The 21,168-nt window shown below is 42.3% G+C and overlaps 1 protein-coding gene across 1 annotated transcript; it reads left to right on the plus strand.

Annotated features, from left to right (window-relative positions):
• The first annotated feature begins 1,824 nt into the window (after positions 1-1,824).
• On the plus strand, positions 1,825-18,876 carry LOC125696301 (uncharacterized). The gene is made up of 4 exons (XM_048951801.1): positions 1,825-1,982; positions 6,743-7,281; positions 8,471-8,537; positions 13,651-18,876. The coding sequence occupies exons 2-4, from the start codon at positions 6,820-6,822 to the stop codon at positions 15,168-15,170; spliced, it is 2,049 nt and encodes a 682-aa protein (XP_048807758.1). The 5' UTR covers positions 1,825-1,982; positions 6,743-6,819; the 3' UTR covers positions 15,171-18,876.
• The last annotated feature ends 2,292 nt before the right edge of the window (positions 18,877-21,168 follow it).

Below are 21,168 nucleotides of genomic sequence, written 5' to 3' on the forward strand. Positions count from 1 at the left end.
AACTGACAGGAGTTTCATGTAGGTCTTGGTCCTACATGAAGGAGGAGATTTCAGGGATTTCAGGTTTCCATGCGCCAGGAAGGAGCCCTGCAACCTTGTGGACCACCAGCCTCACAGAAGTCAGCAGGGGGTATCCTCCCTCTGCGTGTCTGGAGCTTTTGCTGCTGCAAACCACTTCTGACATGCTGGCATTTTCAGAGGAAACAGTGATTAGTTAAAAAAAAAAAAAAAAAAAAAAAAGGCTGTCCAGTCATAAGTGATGTATCTGGTACACCTCTTCTGTGTGGAGGAAACAGTAAATCAACCATCTTGGATAAAAAAAAAAAAAAAAAAAAAAAGACATTCCCAACAAATATCAAATAAAAGTTGTAGGAGAAAAAAAATAAAAGAAGAATGTGCCATTTCTCCTCTTTATTGTATAACTGATAGCAAATACACTGCGTGAGAGCATTGCTAAGATAATGAGAGCAAGGTGACACCTGTGTGAGCCCATGGATGGAAGGACAGCCAAGGGTAATTCACAAATCATATTTTCTGTGATTCGTTTTCTGTCCATACGTATTGCATCTGTGCTGGCCAACTTCAAAACAATGAAATGTGGCATCCACAGTTAGTGCTGGAGCAAACACGTACTTGGTGGTGCTATACACCAGCAACATGTGGAAGAGATCAGGTAAGCCAGGTGGCTCCTGCTGCGGGGCTATCCACGCTCCACAGCATTTGGAAGGTAGGCTGCTGCCTCTCACACCTCAGTGCGGGCACTGCTGGGAAGCAGCTAGGGAAGCTGCTTTGTCAAAAGGCAATACACATCAGCTGTGCTGATGTGATTATGCCATTCGCCCCGAAGGTGTGCTGATGTGAAGTCAAAATGACTCCTTCAACCTATGCTGCAGCGATAGTAGCATCAGAGAAAACAGGACCTGGAGGCTGTGGTGCTCTTTGATGCAGCTTTCTGGCGATCAAAGTGGAAAACAAGAGTCCTGGACTACCAGAAACTTTTCCCAGCCGCACGAAACTTCTTATCGGCACCTGCGCCGTGCACGTACCTTATTCCTGTTCTTTTGGAGTCATTTCTTATTATTTTTAACGCGAATCAAGCCGCTGGGACGAGGCGAGCCTCCGAGCACCACCCGCCCTTCCTGAGAGACCCCCGCGGGCCCAGCCGCAGCCCCGGGCCCCGCCGGCCGCCGGGAGGGGCCGGAGAAACGAAGGAGTTAAAGGGAGGCGCTTGGGAAATCTGATGCTAAGGAAGCCCCAGGAATGTTGCACATTGCCATTCCCCTGCAGTCCCCACTGCGGGCAGCCGCACCGGCCCCGCCGAGGAGCTCAGTCCCGAGGCCGCACTCGCATCTTCCCTCAGGTTCGGCGGAGGAGACGGGACGGGACGGGACGGGGGGTCCCCTCACCGGGAGGGGCTCCCCTGACCGCCGCTACCTCTCTTCTCTTGCAGGCGCGGCCGGAGATGCCGGGCAGACGGCTGTGGTGGGCGCGCTGTTGGCTCGGCGTCTGCCTGTCGCTGCTGGGCGCTGAGGGCGGCGGCGAGCCCTGCCGTGCCCCCTCCTGCGGCGGCGAGGCTCCCCCTGCGCCGTGCCGCGGAGCCCGCTGCGGCCCCAGGGCCGGCCGCCCCGCGCGTTCCTTCCCGCACGCCGCCACGCCGCTCCGGCCGCCGCAGGGCAAAGCGCCGCCTGCCGGGCCGCACCCCGCCGCCAGGGGGAGCGCTGCCGAGCCCTGCCCCGCCGGGGGCTGCGCCGCCAACGGCACCCGCCGCGACTGCCACGGCCTGGAGTGCCGCCTGCCGCCCCGCCTGCGGCCCCGGCCCCGCGCTCCCGGCTGCTCCGCCGCCGCCGAGGGCTGCCCCGAGCCCGCCCTGCTCCGCGCCGCCGACAGAGCCGCTCAGTTCGCGGGAGACGACTTCGCCTACGCCGGGCCCGAGCTGGGCGGCGGCGCCCTGGGGGTGCAGCTCACCTGCGACGTGAAGCCAGGTGAGGGGCGGCGGGGGGCCGGGCCGGGAGGGAGACGCTGGGGTTGTCCCGTTTCCGTCCCTCCGTGCGGCCCCAGCGCCGTGGTTTGGGAGCCGCGGCGCTGAGTGCGAGGCGCTGCCCCGTCATATCGCCTCTGCACACCTCTGTAGGTGCACTCCTGCAGGGGGTCTGCAACAGGTGAAGTGTGGTGGAGTAGGAACTTTCACGATGCTGTTTTAAAGCAAGCGTAAGTTCTCTGATTGTCTTCACAACTGTTGTGTCTGGAATTTTTTGGTTTGTAGCAACATTGTCCGGAGCTTCAGAGTTGTAAGTTGAGCACCCAGGGTGAATGAGCTGGTGCCATTAGTGAGAAACTTGCTGCTGCTCACGTGTTGTTGTGCTGTGATAGCCAACAGAAAACACCAACTTTGGTGTTGCAGAGCTCCTCTTATTGCACAGAATAACGAGCATTGTACTGCCCCTGTCAGGTTTGCATTCTTGTAGAAAATCAGACATGTCCAGTGTTACACTCTTGGGTCAGCGAAAGATGCAAAGTGATTGCCCAGGATGTGTGGATTTACCAGTGTAAAAAGCATCAGCTTTAGCTTTAATGAGCATTAGCGTGTAGCTTTAATGAACACAGAGCAGTCTGTTTTTTTGCCTAATGCCTTGTCTGGGAGATATAAACTTCGTGAGGAAGAATGATTTATTTCACCCCTAGTGGTGGTCAGAGATAATGGAAGGCATGATGAATGTTTGAACTTTGTCACATCCTTGTGGCCAAGCTGAGCGCTGTGGCTCCTGCACACAAAAGAGCACAGAGCCTCAATTTGGGCACCAACTGAGTGGAGTGACACCACCTCCAAAACGGCCTCCAGAATTTGGTGATGCCAATCCCAGGGTGAGATTTAACTCCGCCTTCTTCCCCCACCTTCATATTACTGTGACAATGTCTGTCTTTGTCTTTGCTCCCAGATGTCCTGCAGAACCTCTGTGTGTCCTGTGACCAAGGGTGGGCAGAAAGCAGACGTCTCCATTTATTCTGCTTCTGTGTGCTTTCTTTGTACCTTTATCATAATTGTTGTACCTCCCTTTTGCAAAAGAACCTATGACATTTGCAATTTCTTTCTGCTTACCAAGATCCATATTTCCAAGTAGTACAAATCATAGCAAATAATAAGGACTGCATGGATGGAAGAGTGACACTTCTTGCATGGTGCCGAAGGCACGTGTTACATCTTTACTGAGAGTATCAGACAGTGTGACCTCCTTCTCCAAATATCCACTTATTCCAGGACTGTCCTATGAGAACCTCAATCATAGCACTTGAAGCTGCCATCATGAAATCTGTGCACCTGTGATCTCCTAGGCCATAAAGATGGGGTTAGGTACTCCTTCCTGTCACAGGACAAAGTATAATATGGGAGAGTGAAGCAAAGGGTTGGAACAGTGAAGATGCCCTGGATTTTTGGGACTTGACACATGTGCAGTGAACTCTTACAGCTTTATGCTCTTTGCAGTCATGGTGCCAGGGAAGTCTTAGAAGAACAGGAGTGTGGTTAGAAGTTTCCTTTAAAGTTTTTCAGCCTATTGAGAATGAGTGATACTTCATGGCAGCGGCTGTCAGGGATTTGTGCATTCTCCTTTTCACACCTCACTGACTCCCGCCATTCTCACCTGAGGCAGAGATTATCATCGTGTGTGCTGGAGGGAAGAAATGGACAGTGCTGCCTACTAGCCCATTTCAAACTGTTGAATGCACCATTATCACAGAAGCACAGGGTGAGCAAACTAGTGATAGCACGTGAACTTGTTCTCATGTGAAGTCTGTTTCACACACATAACTGCACCCACAAAGGTTTTTCCTTCTCACTGCTTTTGCCTCACAGCCTGTGAGTGACACAAACTGGCAGCAGCCTGCAGCCAAGACCACTGCAGCAGCCATGGTGCTTGGTGTGAGGACCTGGGCTGAATGCTTCATTTTGTCTGGATTGGACAAAGGGCCTGTATGCATTTTGCCCATTCTAAACACTGAATCCAGTCCTTCACAAGACAGCTTTCTTTCCGAGAAGTGGAAGAGCATCATGCTGGATTCATCAACATTTAGCAGAGATCCCACATGCTTGGCATCAGAAACATCAAAATGAGCCATGTTGACAGTCTTTGGTTTCCTTCCAGTCAGTGCACAGGCAAGCATCCAGTATTCTACTCTGCCTGCAACCTCTAACATTCACTGCTTAAGACCTCTGAGACCTTTCTTTTGAACACAGATCAGTAGGCTTCTTGAAATAGTGCAGATAATGTTTTTCAACTCTCATTTGCAGATGAAGCATGGTTCTGTGCAGAAATTCCGCATGGCCTGTGGAATGCAATAATGAAATGTGATAATCACACATTGAAGCATCTAATTCATTTACCATTGTCTGGGGAGAGCAGCTACTCAAACAGCGTGTGATGAACATAGTGGGGCAAATCCAGGAAATGTCTTTTGCTTCTGTTCTTCTAAAGAAACTAGTCCCAAGACTAGAAGAGTCTGAGAGCTGATGTACAGACTTGTATGTAACGCCTTTTTCCAATCAGATGAAGCCATTGCTCTGCAAGATTCATTGATGTTTCTCAGCAGCTCTTTGACTGCACCTTACTCCAGATGAAGGCATCCCAAATGAAGGAATGCACATGACCTTTTGTCATTGTCGTGTCATTTTATATTCCTCTGTGTTCCTCTTCACATTGATCAGTTGTCATTAAATTCTTCATTTTTCTCACCTGAACCATTCTTCTGTTCTTTTCTTTTGGATAGACTCCTCTACATACCCAAACACTCCCATTTGGGCAAAATAATGTGCAGTTGCTATATTTCATACATGCCAAACCTGGCACATGCTGTTGTGTTCTTCTTTGCACTGAGAAGTGCCTGCAGTCCAATGCTCATCTGCTGTAGTTATCAGGAGGGAGCGGCACCATCTTGGGTCCCACTAAAGATCTCACAGTCTTCCCTCCCTTCCTCATCATAGGATGGTAGCCTTCTTTCAGTCTTCTTGCACTAAGATTGTTCCTGAGGGAACATGCAGCACCCTCTCAGATTGATGTGTCCTTTCCAAGGCGTTCTCAGTGTTTTGTTTGTACTGTGGATGGACTGTAGAAGCGTGGAGTGGGTATCTGCAAACATTCCTTACCATGGCTGTGTATGTTGTGTGTGTTTGTATGAAAGGTAATATTGCATCTGTGGTCATGAGAACATCTGGATGTTGCAAGTGGTTGTACCTGTTTGATACTTGGCTGGGAAACGTGGAAGGGTAGTTAATTAGGATTGCTGATGCATACTAAATATGTCTTGGAGTGGAATTCATCCTGTATGATTTAAAGCCAGTGTTCTAGAGACATCCCAGTCTGACATTCACTGTCGGTTATCTTTAGACAGGTAATGGAGAGAAATGGCTACATTTAGTGCTGAGCTATTTTAGACTTCAGAGGTTTTTTTGACAAACAAGATTCCCCTTCCTCTTAATCAAATATCATTTATTTTCAGTAGTCTTCTTTTTGTGCAAGAGCTCTGTTACCCCAGTATTGCTCTGGCGTTGTGAATTGCCTATAGCACCGACTAATGCAGTGGAAGGCCTCCTGTACTGATGTATAACAGTGCGGCTGAATTTAGCTCAATACTATAAAGTAAAAATGAGAATAAAAGCAGTCACAGAGGATTTCTTAGGTCTCATATTGTCACCAACTGAGCTTTAGACATCTAGAAGGAGCAAAGATAAATTGACTGACTGGAACACTGCCTTAGTTAGAATGCTGTAAGGCTGTTTAGGGGAGAGATCGTTGAAAGCCAGTCCATCACATGACTAGTTTCACTGTGGTCAGAACTTCAAATTATAGCCATTTTTGCTGCCAGCAGTCAGCCGGTTACTGGCTGAAGACAGTGCTCCTTAAGTATGTGCTTAAACATCAGCTCTGCATGTGTCTGACTGAACTGGGGCTTTTGTTAACAAACACTGTGTCTATGCTGTGTAGGTTAATATAATGCCAATAATGATACATTTTCTTCTGTTATGCACACTTCTTGTAATTAATCCTAGCGTTTTCTTTGCATTTTTTACCTCTGTAGGGTACAGAACTGGTGATGACATAGGTTTGTAGGCCATAGTTTGTGTCTAGGTATATACTACATTAGCTCATGGTGGTTCCTGAATGGTGACAATCATCAGCAAACAGTGGTTTTTTTTGTTTTGTTTTTGTTTTTTATTTTTTTTTTTAAATAAAAGACTTAGAATTGTTCCTTTTTTCAGTGAGTGCATGATTTCACCTTTGTCTCCTTTGAGTTTCTTCTTGTTTTATTGCTGTACTTAGTATCATAGACTCCTTTTACAGTTCTTTGTAATTGACCCTTATTTTTACTGCCTTCAATAGCTCAGAGTTCTCACGAAATTTTATCACCTCTGTAGTGAAAATTGACCATTTGTTCCTTACTGTATTTGACGTATACATTGATATGATTCATCTGTTATTGACCAGTGATGATTAATTTATGACCTGAAGCACAGAGGCTGATTATGTCTTTTTCAGTGTCTCCAACTGTAAATGTTGTTGCTTATGAAAGACAAGAGCTTGAAGTCCCATGGAGAAGCTATAGCGATAGTAAAGGAACTGGTTTTAAATCATGACTTGAATTTAAAGTGCCTTTTCATTAAGCTTATTAAAATTGTAACACCTTTGAAGAGATAACACAGCAACCTGGAAAATTATTTATCTTGGAAAATAATCAGTCATTTGTATTTCAGGAGAAAATGAAGTTCCATCTGAAGATGCCCTAATACTACAGCTTCACCTTGCAAAAGGTCATGAGAAATTTACTGAAATGCTAAAAAGCCAGCAGCAGATCATTGTAGATTTACAGCAGAAACTTGCTGAACAGCAACATGTATTGGTTAGCCAGCAACGGGAGATTCTTGAACAGCAAAGAAAAATGTATGAGCAAATGGATCTGATCAAAGTGCAGTATGGCATGCTTTTTGACACAGTGAAACAAATGTCATTTCAGAGTTTGCAAGAAGATATTCAAAATTATTTTGAAAGTCATCTTCAAGGACTTCAGAACCAGGTCAGGAATCATCTCCAGAAGTCATACTCTGTGCATAAAGTAGAAGTGGATGCAAAAGTGATTAATGTCGGGGAATCTTTGCTGGACTGTGGTCTTTGTGAAAGTGATGAATTTTGCAATTTCCAAAAGACACCTTCACAATGTGAGAAATGCACATTGTGTCCTGCTGGCTTTTTCCAAATGGCTGATTGTTCTGCAAACTCTGATCGGATTTGCCAGGTGAAATATAATTCTGTATCTTTCAGTTACTGTTTATGAAGTATTGTGTTGGACATACAAGGATGATGTTCTGCAAATAACTATTCGTAGAGATAGTTATTTTGCCTAAAGTTTTCTGTGGATTTTCTCATTGCCATTTACTGCTGTAAATGGGGCACTGAGTAGTGCCTGCTGAATGTGAAGCTTTCCCAAGTCTAGCTGCTGCCAGGTCTTTGATTCTGCTCATCCTGGTAGAAAAATACACCCTAAAATGCACTTATGCATGATAATTTCATTTATTTAATGCCAGGGCAGATTACATGAACACTGGAAAAGTAGAGGAAAGATTTATTAAGTAAAACTAACGATCGTGCATTTGTTTATCAGTTGAAAATGAAAATTATCAGTTAAAAAAAAATGTAAAATCTAATTCTAGCTTAAAAACAGCATACAAAGATATAAAATGTTTAACATTCACATTTATAATTATTAAATACAGTTTACTGTACAAAACAGGCATGTAAACAAGATGCTTTTGTGGTCACTTCCATTTAAAAATCCTAAGGTATGTCGGGATGCTTAAAGCAGTGACTTCTTTGCCAGATGTTGCCTCCAGTTCTTAGCTTCTCATGAGCCTGAACAGCTAGTGATCTGTGCCCCCATCATCGAGAAAAACATGAAAGAGGCTGCCCCCTTCCCCTTGTCTGATTTTCTTTAATTTGAGTGTTTCAAGGCAAATTTAGCCTTTTGTTCCTTCCGCTCTACCTACTGTATGGTGAGAGTAGAGCCTGTTGAGAGGGAAAGTTAATTTATCATTTCACTTTCTTGGATATTTTTCAGTTAGCACCTTCCTCCCAGACTGGACGTCTTTAAGAGCCTTTCCTAATGCTCTTTTGGTTGTTGCAGTGTCCTCAAGACCAATTGAGCGATGCAATTGAGGGATGCGATGCTGTCGTATAGATCATGTAATGTAAATAGTGTTAGTTGTAGTACCAGTCCATTTAGCTCATGATCTGCAAACTGGAAACCACACAGTCTGTGTGGATACCTCGATAAAGCAAATCCAAAATTAGCTGTCTTGCTCCAACATGTCTGTGAGATCACCTTCCTCTTACTGCCTGCATATGCCTGGGTGTGACAGCCTGAAGTGCCTGTTTCAAGCTGAAGTTATGACATTAAAGTTTTTCTGTATGGTTCTTATGATTTACAGGACAGAGATGAATGCACTGAATCTCCAAGCATTTGTGGTGAGAGAATAAAATGCCTGAATACTCCGGGTAAGTTATATTCTCTGATAATTAAAGGATGAAAATAATTAGTTCTTTAGGAACAGGCCAGAAGGATAAAGGCTCAAGCCTGTATATTTGTAATAGTATGCTCAGCTTGATGGAATCAAAGGGGTTGAGAAACAGTCAGCTCTAGGTTGATAGCAGTTCTTCTGGACAGACAGTGGACTCTTTAGAACATAATATCCACTAGGACCTTTGGAGGATCCCTTTTACCTTATTTTCTTGGGTTTTTATATGCTTTGATTTTAATTTTCTCTTATAACCTGACCATGTTCTTGTTTATGCTGGTGCAAATGGGGTGAAAATCAAAGATGCTATTCCTAATGGAGAAAAATAGTTGTCATTTTCCTTCAGCTGCACTGAGGTAGATATTTAAGTTTATCTAATGAAAGTGCTTATAGAGCCTTTCTTCATCAATCTTATTCTCCTTTACACAATAATATTGTCAAATATTGAAGAATGATCAACAGTGTTCATCATTTTATGGAGAAGTTTTCAGTCGTTCAAGATTGGATTTGAGTGGAATAGCTCAAAAAGTGGAAAACTTCAGACTTAGCCTTCATTACTTCTTATGGCAGTTAGACACAAGGAGCAAAATTAACAGATGTACTGAGCAAAATGTATCCAGGTACTAGGATAACTTCTGGTCAGCCAAAAAAACTGGAAAGAAACTGATCAAATAGAGCACTTCACCAATCACAGCTTGTACTAGAGTTCACTCAGTAGAACAACCAAGGGAAGCCTTCATCAGCTTGTATGCTTTTTATCCTCTAGATTTCCACATAAAAAGTGGGTGACCTTTCTGAGGGACAAAGAGTGTTTCAACTCTTTGAGTGATTTTGCACTGGTGTAGAAAAAAAGTGGAGGGAATTGGTCCTAGGAAAGGGTTAAAAGAAGACTTGGTCTTGCATACATTGCCCTTACTTCATTTTGGCAGGAACTTAGGATGGCTAGGTGGTGTTACTACAAATGCCACAGAAACTGGAAATAACTGGTGAGAGCACCCAGCGCTGCCTTGCCTGGCAAACAGTGTAGCAGAGTCAGTTGTAAGAGACAAGATGCTTCCTTGTAGTCAGCTTTAGTGGTGAGCAATTACATGCAGGACTGCTAGGGGCACAACATTTGAACCAAAGCATCAGAATGGTATAAGGCTTGGTCTCTTCTTTAGTAGGAGGCTGGGTTTGATGCTATCAAGCTGGTAGTTTTGTGGAAGGAAGCCTACAGGGTCTCAGCTTGAGGAAAGGAGAACCACCAATGTGGGAGTCATTTTGTAGTGCTCTAGTTTGTGACATGGGAGAGGGAAGGCTGTAAGGAATTTATCCAGAAGGCTGTGTGGGATGATCCAGACCAAGCGTAGGTGTTTTCTACTGCTAGAGGAAAAATTTAGAGGACAAAATACTGCTGTGAAGCAGTTGGGTAATGGTGGTTTGTCAGACCACAGTCAGCAGCAATATGTTTGAAAGGAAAAGACTCTTCCTCTGATTCCTCTTTTCACTTTTTTAATGGTGTCTTATGAAGATGTGAGGACAGTCTGTCTCCTATCAACTGGGCTAGGAATCAGTGTTCTGTCAACATTCTCCCCATCGTCTGTCATGGAAGAGGGAGTGCTCTTCGTATTTTTTGTTTGATAAGATTGCTACCTTGAGCCTGTCTGTTCATGACGGCTCATTATCTTATACAAGTGCAATTAACTTGTCAAAAGGGCGTCTGAAACTGGATGTTTGTTTTGGGTAATGTAGGGTAGGTGGGGATGTGATTTAATGTATGAGTTCCAGATGTTGTATGCGGTTTCTTGAGCTGCACGCAAAGTTTGTTGGATCTGTAACAACTCATGTTCCCTTAACGGTGGGAAGGGAACACATAGCAGCAAAAAACCATGCAACTAGGAGCCTCTCTTTCTTTGCCCTTCCACTTTTCTGTGTATCACACCTCTTTCCCCTGGTGCCTTTCCTTGCTTTTATCTGAGACGGGAGTTGTTAGGTTATTTGAACAAAGGTTTGTCACCAAGGAGCCATCAAAGTGCATGGTTTTCTCCTCATACAATCCCAGGAGAGCGGTCAGACTGTTGTCCTTCATGTGAATCTGCCAAGTGGAGCTGGCCAAAAGCAGTCCACACCGTGCAAACCAAAGGGGTGTTTCTATAGGACTTACTGTGGGATGCTGTGGGAAGAGGATTTAGAGATTGCATGAGATCTGTTGAGGAGTGTTTTCGATGGGTATGGGAATGTTTAGAGGAAAGTAAGGAATGATTAACGGGCGAGTAGGATAAGAGGCTTTTGGACCATCAACTGTACCCAGACCTTGTACTTTGGCGAGCTTGTATGTTCAGATGCCAGCAACTGAAGAACCAGTCACTGGAGTGTCCCATATGGTGTGTACATATTCCACTACTCGTCTTCAGTGCCATGCAGTTAGAGAGAACAGGCCTGAGCCACCTGTGCTGTACATGTTTGTGTGAGTATTGCATGTGCTTGTTAAGGTTTTCATCCATATGGCTGTTTGTGTTCTGTGCAAATGTCTACCAGGCATACAGGCTCAGCCTGGCTGCATGTGGAGGCACAAAACTTGGACAACCTCATATATGTGGATTCACAAAACAACTTTTATGCAGCTGTGCTGCTTACAATAAAATCAGGTGTAGCAGCATCCAGAGTAGGGGCCAGGAAGAGGTAGGAGAGATTGTCAGAAATGTGGTAGAGAGAAATAGGAAGCAGTCACAGCATGGTGCTCTGCTCGCCTTCTGATGTTTGGCTGCTGTTTGCTCCTTGACCTTTTCAGGTCTGGCAGAGGTTAGGATGCTGCTGCTGCTGCTGCTGTGTCCACAGTAGGAAGCAATCCATGTGCTGCTTTGAAGTCACCTATTTCTAGTACATGAAGGGGGAGCACCTGCTGCAGATAGAACTGATTAAAAACTAGAGAGTGTAATGGTAAGAGTAGTCACCACATCTGTTTGTAAAGCTTGATATTCATAAAAAACCTTAAATATAAATAAAGATGTATTAAAGAAGCAAATAGCATAAGTGAGTATGTCTAGGCACTTCTGCAGATCATCTCTGCTATATGAAATGGTTGTATTTGTGTATTCAGTAGCAGCTCATCCTGCATGTTGCAGTGGTGTGGGAGCTGTTAATCTGAGAAGCAGAACTGGTTAAGTAGTGTCATGTCAGCTATTATTCTATGGTGAAAAATGATCTGTTTTCGAAAGGAAAGGTTGTCAGGGACCTTCTGTATTCCCTGTAGAATATTCGTAATTGAAAAAAATGTGACCTTATTTATTTTGCTTTTGCTTCTTGTAAAAAAAGCCAGATGCTTTTCGGGGGAATAAAACGTTAAGTTTCATTTCACTTTTCTACACTGAGCTCTTCTGAGGAAGCCATACCTGGTCTCTAAAGCAGTGTTCTCACATATCATACATTATATGGTACTACATACCACTATGTGTTAGTAAAGAATCAAGTGAATGAAACGTGAATAGACAAAAAGAGGTATGAGGGTGAATATATGAAGCCTGTGTGAATGAATACTGCATCTGGTGGTCTCAGCTGAATAATATTGTGTCAGAAGTGAATTTTAGTGAATAATGTGATTTCCCTCATATGCCAGGTGTATGTGTACTATTCTTTTATGCAGTTCTCTGTACACGAGCATGCTTTTCTGCCTGTGACAAAAGTCTATGTAGCCAGCACTGTCCTGGATTGAGCAGTGGAGAAAATTAGCTTGCTGGGGACCATGTCAAATGCTTGTAGTCCCAGTCTTGGAGCAGATCTCTGCCCAGATACAACAACTTTCCGACTGAGGAGTAGAACAAATGTATGCATCTGAGAAACACTTGTGAATAAAATAACACAGTAGATAGTAAAGGATACTTAAGAGGAGCTATAGGAAAGGTAATCATTGGGTTTGATTATGTGTGGTCAAAAAGCTGAAATTAGTACATTGGCACATAAACTCTGAGGTGCAAACTGCAAGTGGTTATTCTTTTGGTTGTCTCAAATTAAGTGTGCTGATTTAGATCCTGAGGGCTCTGTGCACAAAGGTGCTGGGAACCAGCTGCTCCAGCTGGAGGCAACAGCAGATGGCAGTGCTCTTGGAGAACTGACATAGAAAATTACAGGCTGTTTTTAAAACCTGCTCTTTGAGTGTGCATTCTTTGATCCACTGAGGTCACGATGTGCCATCTAACAGCACAAAATTACCTTCTTTCAAATTAAGTAATTCCAAACAGCATCTCTAGATATTTTCAGTGGTGCTTTGTTCATCTGATTATTTTAGGCTATCAAGACCATTGCTGTCCCATGTCTCACAGCAGTGGTTTTCTGCTTTTCAAATGTGCAAGCTCTGCATAATGATTTTAAGCCATATGTTTACCATTTTGTTTTCCCTACTTGTCTCTTGCAGGATCATTAAAAGCAGTACACAGGATGCCTGAGGTCTGTGTCCCTCAGCCTGGAAAGCACTGCTTTAGCAATCACAGCTAGAGCAGTGCTGCCCATAACATGTGTGGGCAGCAGTGAACATTTTTTGTGTATAAGAACTCTACCTTAGTTAAAAATACCTTCACTGCTTAGTGCAAAGTGTCTTTGGAGCAATATCACATCTGACCAGTTACAGATTTTGGTTAGAATTTCCCCTGTTCAGCCCCTTCTCTCTCTTTGCTCTTCCCACTCTAAAACACTGAATTCAGCTTGGACAAGGTGAGTTTCCCCTAGTGTTTCCTCTGTCTGCTAGCAAAGATCCTTTAGTAGTGCAAAGTGATCTAACATAGAAGCACAGAATGGTTTGAGCTGGAAGGGACCTTAAAAATCATGGAGTCCCAATCCCTTGCCATTGGCATGGGTACCTTCCACCAGATCCAGCTGCCCAGGGCCCCATCCAACCTGGCTTTGAGCACCACTAGACATCAACAGTTTCTCTGGGCATCCTATGACAATGCCTCACTGCCCTCTGAGTAAAGAATTTCTTCGATTTCATCAGGGTATCTTCTGTTTTCTCTCATAATTAGATGCTATCAAACATGCTTGATATGTATGTAGATCTGTAGAGTTCTTACATTTAGTGTTTTAAAGGTTTAACAATTAAATTGCCCTATTTCTGTGAACAGGTGGCTTTCGATGCCTTGGAATTGCTGAGAAAGATGCAGCTCTGGGATTGTGTGGAGAGGAGTATTTCTTTAATAAGGAAATGCAAGAATGCCAAGCATGTTTGAAATGTGAAGACGGAATGGTGGCCATGCCTTGTTCCACTGTCAGTGACACGGTTTGTTCAGCAACCAGTGAAAGCAAGCTATCAGAATCTTGGGCTGCAAACATCATTTTACCATCTGTGAAGTCTGGCATCTCTCAGGTCTACTCTGGCTTGAACTTGAAGATAAGGGAAAAGCTTCACTGTGACATTCTGTCCATCGAAGATCACGGCCTGATATTCAGGCAGCATGGTCTGTTGTGGACTGACCTAAATTTTGCAGTAAAACATAACTGCAGGAATTTTTTGCAACTTTCCTTAAAGCTAAATGGCAGTGAGGAAGGCTATGAGCTGAGTGGTGTTCGCATTGAACAGCCAGAAGGAAAATATTTCCAGAGCACCAGTTTAAGCAGCGCTGCTGAGGTGGAGCCCAGCCAAACTCTTTCCGTGTTTTTGAGGAGCCCCAACCAATTCTGCAATCAAAGTAAAGACTTACATATTTACGATCTTAATAGCGCACTAAGTCTGTTCTGGTTGTCTCATGATACGGGTGCTGTGGCGATCAGCGCACACATGTCAACAGCAATGCATTACCAAACTAACTATCGGCCTACGTTTAAAATAGTTTCTGTTTCCGACCCTTACATGCTAAGTTTATCTCACGATGGCAGAGCTATAAAATTCACTGAAACTGGTGTTGTCAAATTTGTGTTGCACCAAGCATTGTATTCTATGGGTCACACTTGTGTCCGGGAGGGTTTCTCCTTAATTTCTTATATAAATAGGAATGGTACCAACAGAGAACTAATGAATGTATTTAAATCTGGGGTAAATTACAGAGATACGTCAATATCTGCTTCTGGGGCCACAAAAGTTGCTGCTGGAGATCTGATTAGCTTTGAGATACTCTCTCCTGCACAGTGTAATGTTCGGTATTTTGGAGATAGTTCTGGGATTAGTATGTTTAGCCTTATCTGGATACCTTCAGCAGTTTCTAGTGCCATATCAGCCACAGTTTCTGTTACAGGCCTGCCTACCGGAGCTGTGAGAAACAAATTACTGGATTTCACCCAGATCTCATCCAATGAGAAACAGATACAGCTGGTTTCTTCTGGACAGCTTGCTCAGAAGTACTTCATTTTTACAGAAAAGGGAGTTGCCAGTCTTGCATTTAACTTAAAGCTAATCCATTCATGCAGTGTGCTTAAAGTGACTCTCCAACAGTTGACCATGGATCACATGCAACCCTCCATAATTGCTCAGCAGATTGGAGGGCAGATGCCAGAGGGAAGCATATGGACCAGTGTGACCCTCCGTGCATCTTTTGAAGTACATAATGGAACGCTGATATCAGTTTCTCTTGACTGCGTACGTGGAAGGATCAATCAGATCACTCATGAACATGGAACTAGTGTATCTATTTTATGGATTTCATCTTAATTTCTGTACAGTGACAGTATTGGGGTTTAAATTGGATTAGGATTCTACTCTGATTCTTTGTCTGTATTTGAGATCTTACAGTGAGTCAACATGAATATACTGTCCCAGTAAAGTGCTGTCAAATTTAGGAATATTTAAATATAACCTTAATTAAGTGATCAGTATTTAAAGAAAAGAGAGCTTTCAGAGTTCCAAGGCAGTACTTCTGTTAACATCTTCAGATGGGGGATCTATGGATTCAACTCAGAACTATTTTTTACAGTGCAGTCTCTTAAAATCAATTATTTCTGGACCACAGAAAATTGCGGTGAGAGTAAATACATATCTTCTGGTACTGGAACTGAAAGCAGCGCAGCCAAGTAGTGGAAGTCTGCTTTCACTTTCTTCTGCCAGCAAGACTGTATGTACTCAGAGGCAAATTTGTTTACATCTTATAAAATGTTGTGATTAATCTTTCAGTGCCTTAAGTGTGCCTCAAAGTAGAAACGGTAATGTGGTAACACTGAATTATATTTGCACAATTTTGTAAAAATGGACCTGGGTAGAACATTGTTTTTACAAAACATGTTCTCATCATGGACGTTGTAACTAATGATCTAATTTAATTTTGAAATAATCTGCTTTTAAGTAATTTGGGAAGACTTGTTCCCATTTTAAATTGCAGCCAGTGAAGGGTTGCATGATGAGAAGGAAGTGTTAGAAACATGTCTTGAAAATCAGGCTTTAAAAGGAAACAGACTTTTATTCAGTTTCTTACCAGTTATGAAATCTGACCAAAAAGGGACACCATTCTCAAGCATACTTATTTTGCTGAAACTGGTGCTTAATTTTAGGAGTTCTGTTTTGTTAAATCACTCAATTCTAAAATGAAATTATGTATTTAATGACACTGATTATTGCCTTCTTCCAACTCTTCTGTCAGACTGCTCTTTCTGATCTGTGTGTCTCTCCTTTCCTCTCCCAAAATATGGCTGCTTCACTCTATCCTTATTTTGTTAGGAACAAAAAGCATGCTCTGTCACATAGCTCAACTCCTTCCAGCCATCCTTCACCAGCCCTACTAAAGAACAGGTGTGCACGAATGTCACATATAGAAGAGGAACATTAATAAGACAGCTGCAGGCTGCCTACCATCAACCAATTTGAAAGTGAGACTACTATGTATTATATGACTTTACTGTGGGTGTCTGCCTGAGCACATGTATCTAAAATGCATGCACTTTCCTGTGCTCTTCACCCGTTCTGAAGTTTGTAACCAATTTTTTTTTTTTCTTTCTAAAAGCATGAACCCAAATGCAAGAGTTCCATCTGTGTTTCCATTTTTACTTGTAATTTTCTAATCTTGTCATTATCACTTGTGGTTACCTTTCCCTCATACTTTTTTCTTCAGGTTTGAACTCAGAGATATACAGGCTTAGGACAGATTATTTTCCTGCACCAAACAGAATGCTAGTATTTCTTGTTTCAGCTCTTAAGTCTGAGCAACTCATTGCAATATACCTCACTGGATGCTCTGTTGAGGCCAACATAACCACAGTAAGTTCAGCCCTCATGCTGTATCTTCTCTAACAAACCGACCTCTACAAAGAGGTGATTTTGTGAGGAGGGCGTCAAAGGCCTTCTTCCTCTCAGAAGCAGATAGCTCACTGCTGTATCAGAACGTCTGTACTGCAAGAGAAGCTCTGCAGAGAGCAGACCGGGGTATTTTTGCAGCAAAACTGCAGGGAAGACAATGTTGGAGAAGGTTTGAAATAAGATGCTTATGTTTTTATTTGACGGAAAGTCAAGAAAATAATCTTCTCACAGACATTGCTCCTTATTTTTCTTGTCTGCTTTACCATATGCAGTTGTTTTAGAGGCTGTCACCCCCATTAAAATAATAGCTTAAAAGTCATTCTGGATTTAAACCTGTGTAGCAGATAATCAGAATCTAATGTAGGATGTAATCTAATACATCTTCAGCAAAGTGCAGATGTTACTTGAATATAATAAGCATTTGCCTTTATGTAGCATATAGCACATCTAACAGCATGATTTGTATGTGTATATTTTACTTGAGTGAGTTTGTAATACCAGTGGAATTGCTTGAATATGGAGAAGACTAATGCTTAAATCCTGTATTGTGCACATGGTGATGGCACTTCCATTTAAATGTGCCATTATTAAGGGATGCAAGAACTACCAGGGAGCTACAAGTGAGCATTATTACAGCTAAGGGAGATTTCAGAGTGTGAAATCATAAATACAGTCTATCTTTTCTGAAGATTCTTGTAGGAGAGCCCATAATTGCCCTCAAATTAAAAGTAGATTTTTAGATGCACGGGGCAGAAATGCGGTATTTTGCAGCCATCTGATTAATGGTAATGCATTTCATATAGTTCTGCTACTGTCATCTGTGATAAAGTATTCACACCATGAATAAAAATAATCTTCTAAATACAAACAGTTAACTGCAACTTGCAATAGCTTAGCCTTATTTCAGTCAAGAAAGATTCATTGTTTGAGCCTGTTTTCATTGCTATCTTTTAAAAAAAAAACAGCCTAAATTAAGAACTCAGTCCACTTAGTTACAGTAACATGAATTTGGAGTGTGTTGGAGTCAGAGTGGATTTATGGTAGTCTAACTAACAGCATAGTATATAGCCTTTGCCTCTATGAAAATGATATATATTACCTCATTCCATGCAACATTAAGTGGTGCACTGCGGTCCTACATAAGATAAAGTTCAAAAGCAATCAGACAATGTACAATGAATGCTAATTTTATGGTACTTACCCCATTTGCTGTAATTAATTGCATGCTTTATTCTTGACAGATATACCTTATCAATTATATTTACAACCTAGGAACTTTTATTTCAAGTTTTCATATGGTTTCTTTCTTTTAGTAGCATAATATAATGATGTGAAGTACAGAATGGTTTTTTTGTTTGTTTTCCATCTTTCGATACCACGTTCATGAATACTCTTGAATAAATCTCAGGAGACTGTTTCCAACCCTTGTTCCTAATGGGTGTTCTCATAAAGTCTTCTAGAGTAAGTGCAAGTAAAGAGGCTAGCAAAGTCTGTACAGAAAGAGTAGAAGTTAATCCATCTATGTAGGTCACTCCAAAATTAATACCTTTCTGCAACAATGCAAAAAAAATAACGCAATGTTGGTGGAAAGGTTCCGGCTTTACTGTCATACCACCATCTGCCTCCGAGAGCGTGGGTCAATCTAATAAGGTAGGAAGCATTACTTTCAAAACAGCCTTCATAGAAAGGTGAATGTTTCACTTATGCAAATAATGGGAAACATTGTGGAAAATGTGACTATTACAGGAGAAAAATAATATAGGTTGTGTAGTGCTGCTTATGTAAGAGGGAAAAGGATCTTTCTTACAAAAGCCTGCATCACTTAGTACGAAGCATTTTGCAATTTGAGAGAGCTTACCTGAATATATTTATTACCTATACACTTTCGTGCTTTCTGAAGTCAAAATTGGGTAGAGTACGTTGACTATTTTAATATTTTGGATTATTCCCTTTGTTCTGTGCAGATTGCAGTGCACTGTGAAAATGACACTAGGTTCAAGTGATGCTTTTTAATAAAATTTCCTACTTTGAAATATTACCTTGTGTTAAAAACACTGCTTAGACACTTCTGTTAATACTATATTGTAATATGTTTTAAGAGAACTTTGCTGAAATAAAAACAACAAAAAGGCTTTATTGATGCCACTGCAATTTTTAGCACCACCTCTTTTGGAGACAGATTCCCACACTACCTGAGTTAGCGACCTGTGCTTGTTGAAGTGATGTTAAACAAGAAACTGAAAGTGGGGGGAAATGGAGATAGAAGGCATGAAAAATGGGAGAAAGAAGAAACTGATGTTTATTTGAATGAATGCAGAAGACTTCAAACTGGATTTCTTTAGAACAGTCTGTAAGAAATACTTGTTTTCTAAATCAGTTGTAATTGAAAATGTTCTCAGCTGAAAACAGATTCAATCACGTGACTGCATTTCTGTCTCATTAACAAAAGACTCGCCCCTGCAAACTTCTGTAAACCTCAGTAACTAATGTTACTGAATATACTGAGTATGCTCATGTGTTTTGCTGAGCTGGGACATTAAGTAGTGTAATTGGGTAATTACACGACAACTTGTATTATGAAACCTCTGGAAGTATTTGTGGGCTTTGGCATGAAAGCTCATCATTACCTTCTAAGTATGTTTGTAATGGGAAGCACTTCTCATTAGATAAATGAGCCTTCTCTGAGCTTCACATTGTAATCATTCAACTGCTAACGGTACCTAACCTTGCTCATTTAAGCCTCCTTTAAGTATTTGTCTGTTATACTGCAGCCAGTAGATGTACTAAGTAACTTGAGGACCCCTGTACATGTGGGATGTCAACAGAACATTTTCCTGATTTGTTTCATCTTTTTTTATATCATAGATTGAACTGGTTCAGGAGTCCATGTGATAGATACGGGTTTTCAATGCAAATGTGACCCGATGAGTGATCTAGACTGGTTTTCACATCTGAGTTGCATGACCGCAGCCTTTTCTTGCTAGGAGTAAAAGAATTTGAGACTATTCATAGATTAAATGCAGGTGTCTTCAGTAAAGAGCTGGAGATGCTTTGCATCAAACTGAAATAAAAGCCACTCACTCTACTCAGAAGGTCAAAAAAGTAAAAAGATTTAGTATATATTGTAAAATACTCTGTTTGTTGAAGGTTGCTGGTTTTATTAGTAGAGGAGAATAAAAGCATGCGCCTCGTGCCAAGTAGGTAAGATAAATTGCTCAAGATGCCTTTATGGCTGAAAGTGCTCTGTGCTTCACTTTTCTTGAACACAAGCCTGTATTTGTTTAAGCCTTTGCTCCAAATACTGCTATCATATCAAAGACTTAACACAGATTAAAACCTCCTCAAGGATATTTTCCCTTTTCATGTTGAAGTCTCAGACAAACAGTGTATTTCAAATACATTTGATCTGTCCTTCAAAAACCAGTACCCAGTGCTGCACCAGAGTACCTCCCCAGAGACATGAACCCCAGAATTCAGGCTGAGGCAGCAATTGTCCCAGGGTGCCCCAGGCTGCTCAAACTCTCCCTCACCTTTTGATGCTGCCAGAGTTGTGCAGCACCTGCTGTCCTGCCTGAGAAGTTGCAAAACTTTGTTTTGGGTCAGTCAGAAATGATTTTTCTTCTGATTTCTGCCATTCTGCCTTCCACTCTCCCTTCATGATCTCCATGCACATTCGGCACTGAACTGGATTCACTGCTCCCACAGCTCCATCTCTGATATGCTCCCACCACTTCTGTGGTTCAAATAACTGCTTAGTTGGCCATAGGCTTCCCTCTAATTCTCACCTGTATAGCGGTACATACATTTAGATATCACATACTGTATGGAGACTGACACACACATAACGAGAAATGTTGTCCCATTTGGACCCTCCTACACCCTTGGAAGGTGAAGGTGGTGGCATTCTCAGGTATGCTGGGGCACACAACTGCAGTATTTGTCAAGAGCATGAGGTGGTTAAACCATGCGAAGCCCTTCCTCCAGACAAGGTGGATTTGATGTTCTGTGTTTTAGTAACTCTAGAGAATTAAGCATCCTCCAGAGTTTTTTTTTTTTTTTGTTAAAAACCTCTCATAATGCTGAGAATGACTGCAAGTATTTTTCTCCTGTTTTCTCCTCCATCAGTTGTATGTCCTAAGCTAAGACAACAAACAGCTTTCTTTCTTTCTGGGAAGTGTCACTGTGCTCCATGCTGCAAGCTTCAGGACATTTTGACTAGCCTGGTTCTGATGGCTTGCTGTGGAAAAACTCAGAAAACTTGTTGCCATCTGTGTCCTTCCAAGGCCTCTTGAACTTTAGTGCTTCATATGTTCAAAGGGAGCAACAGAGAAGTAACCCAGAGCCCAAAGTAAATCGGACAAAAGTCACATGCACAATTTTGAATTATCTATCAGCATCTTAAAACCCAGCTCCTAAGAGTTAT

This window comes from Lagopus muta, chromosome 7, assembly GCF_023343835.1.
Source record: "Lagopus muta isolate bLagMut1 chromosome 7, bLagMut1 primary, whole genome shotgun sequence".
NCBI lineage: Eukaryota > Metazoa > Chordata > Aves > Galliformes > Phasianidae > Lagopus > Lagopus muta.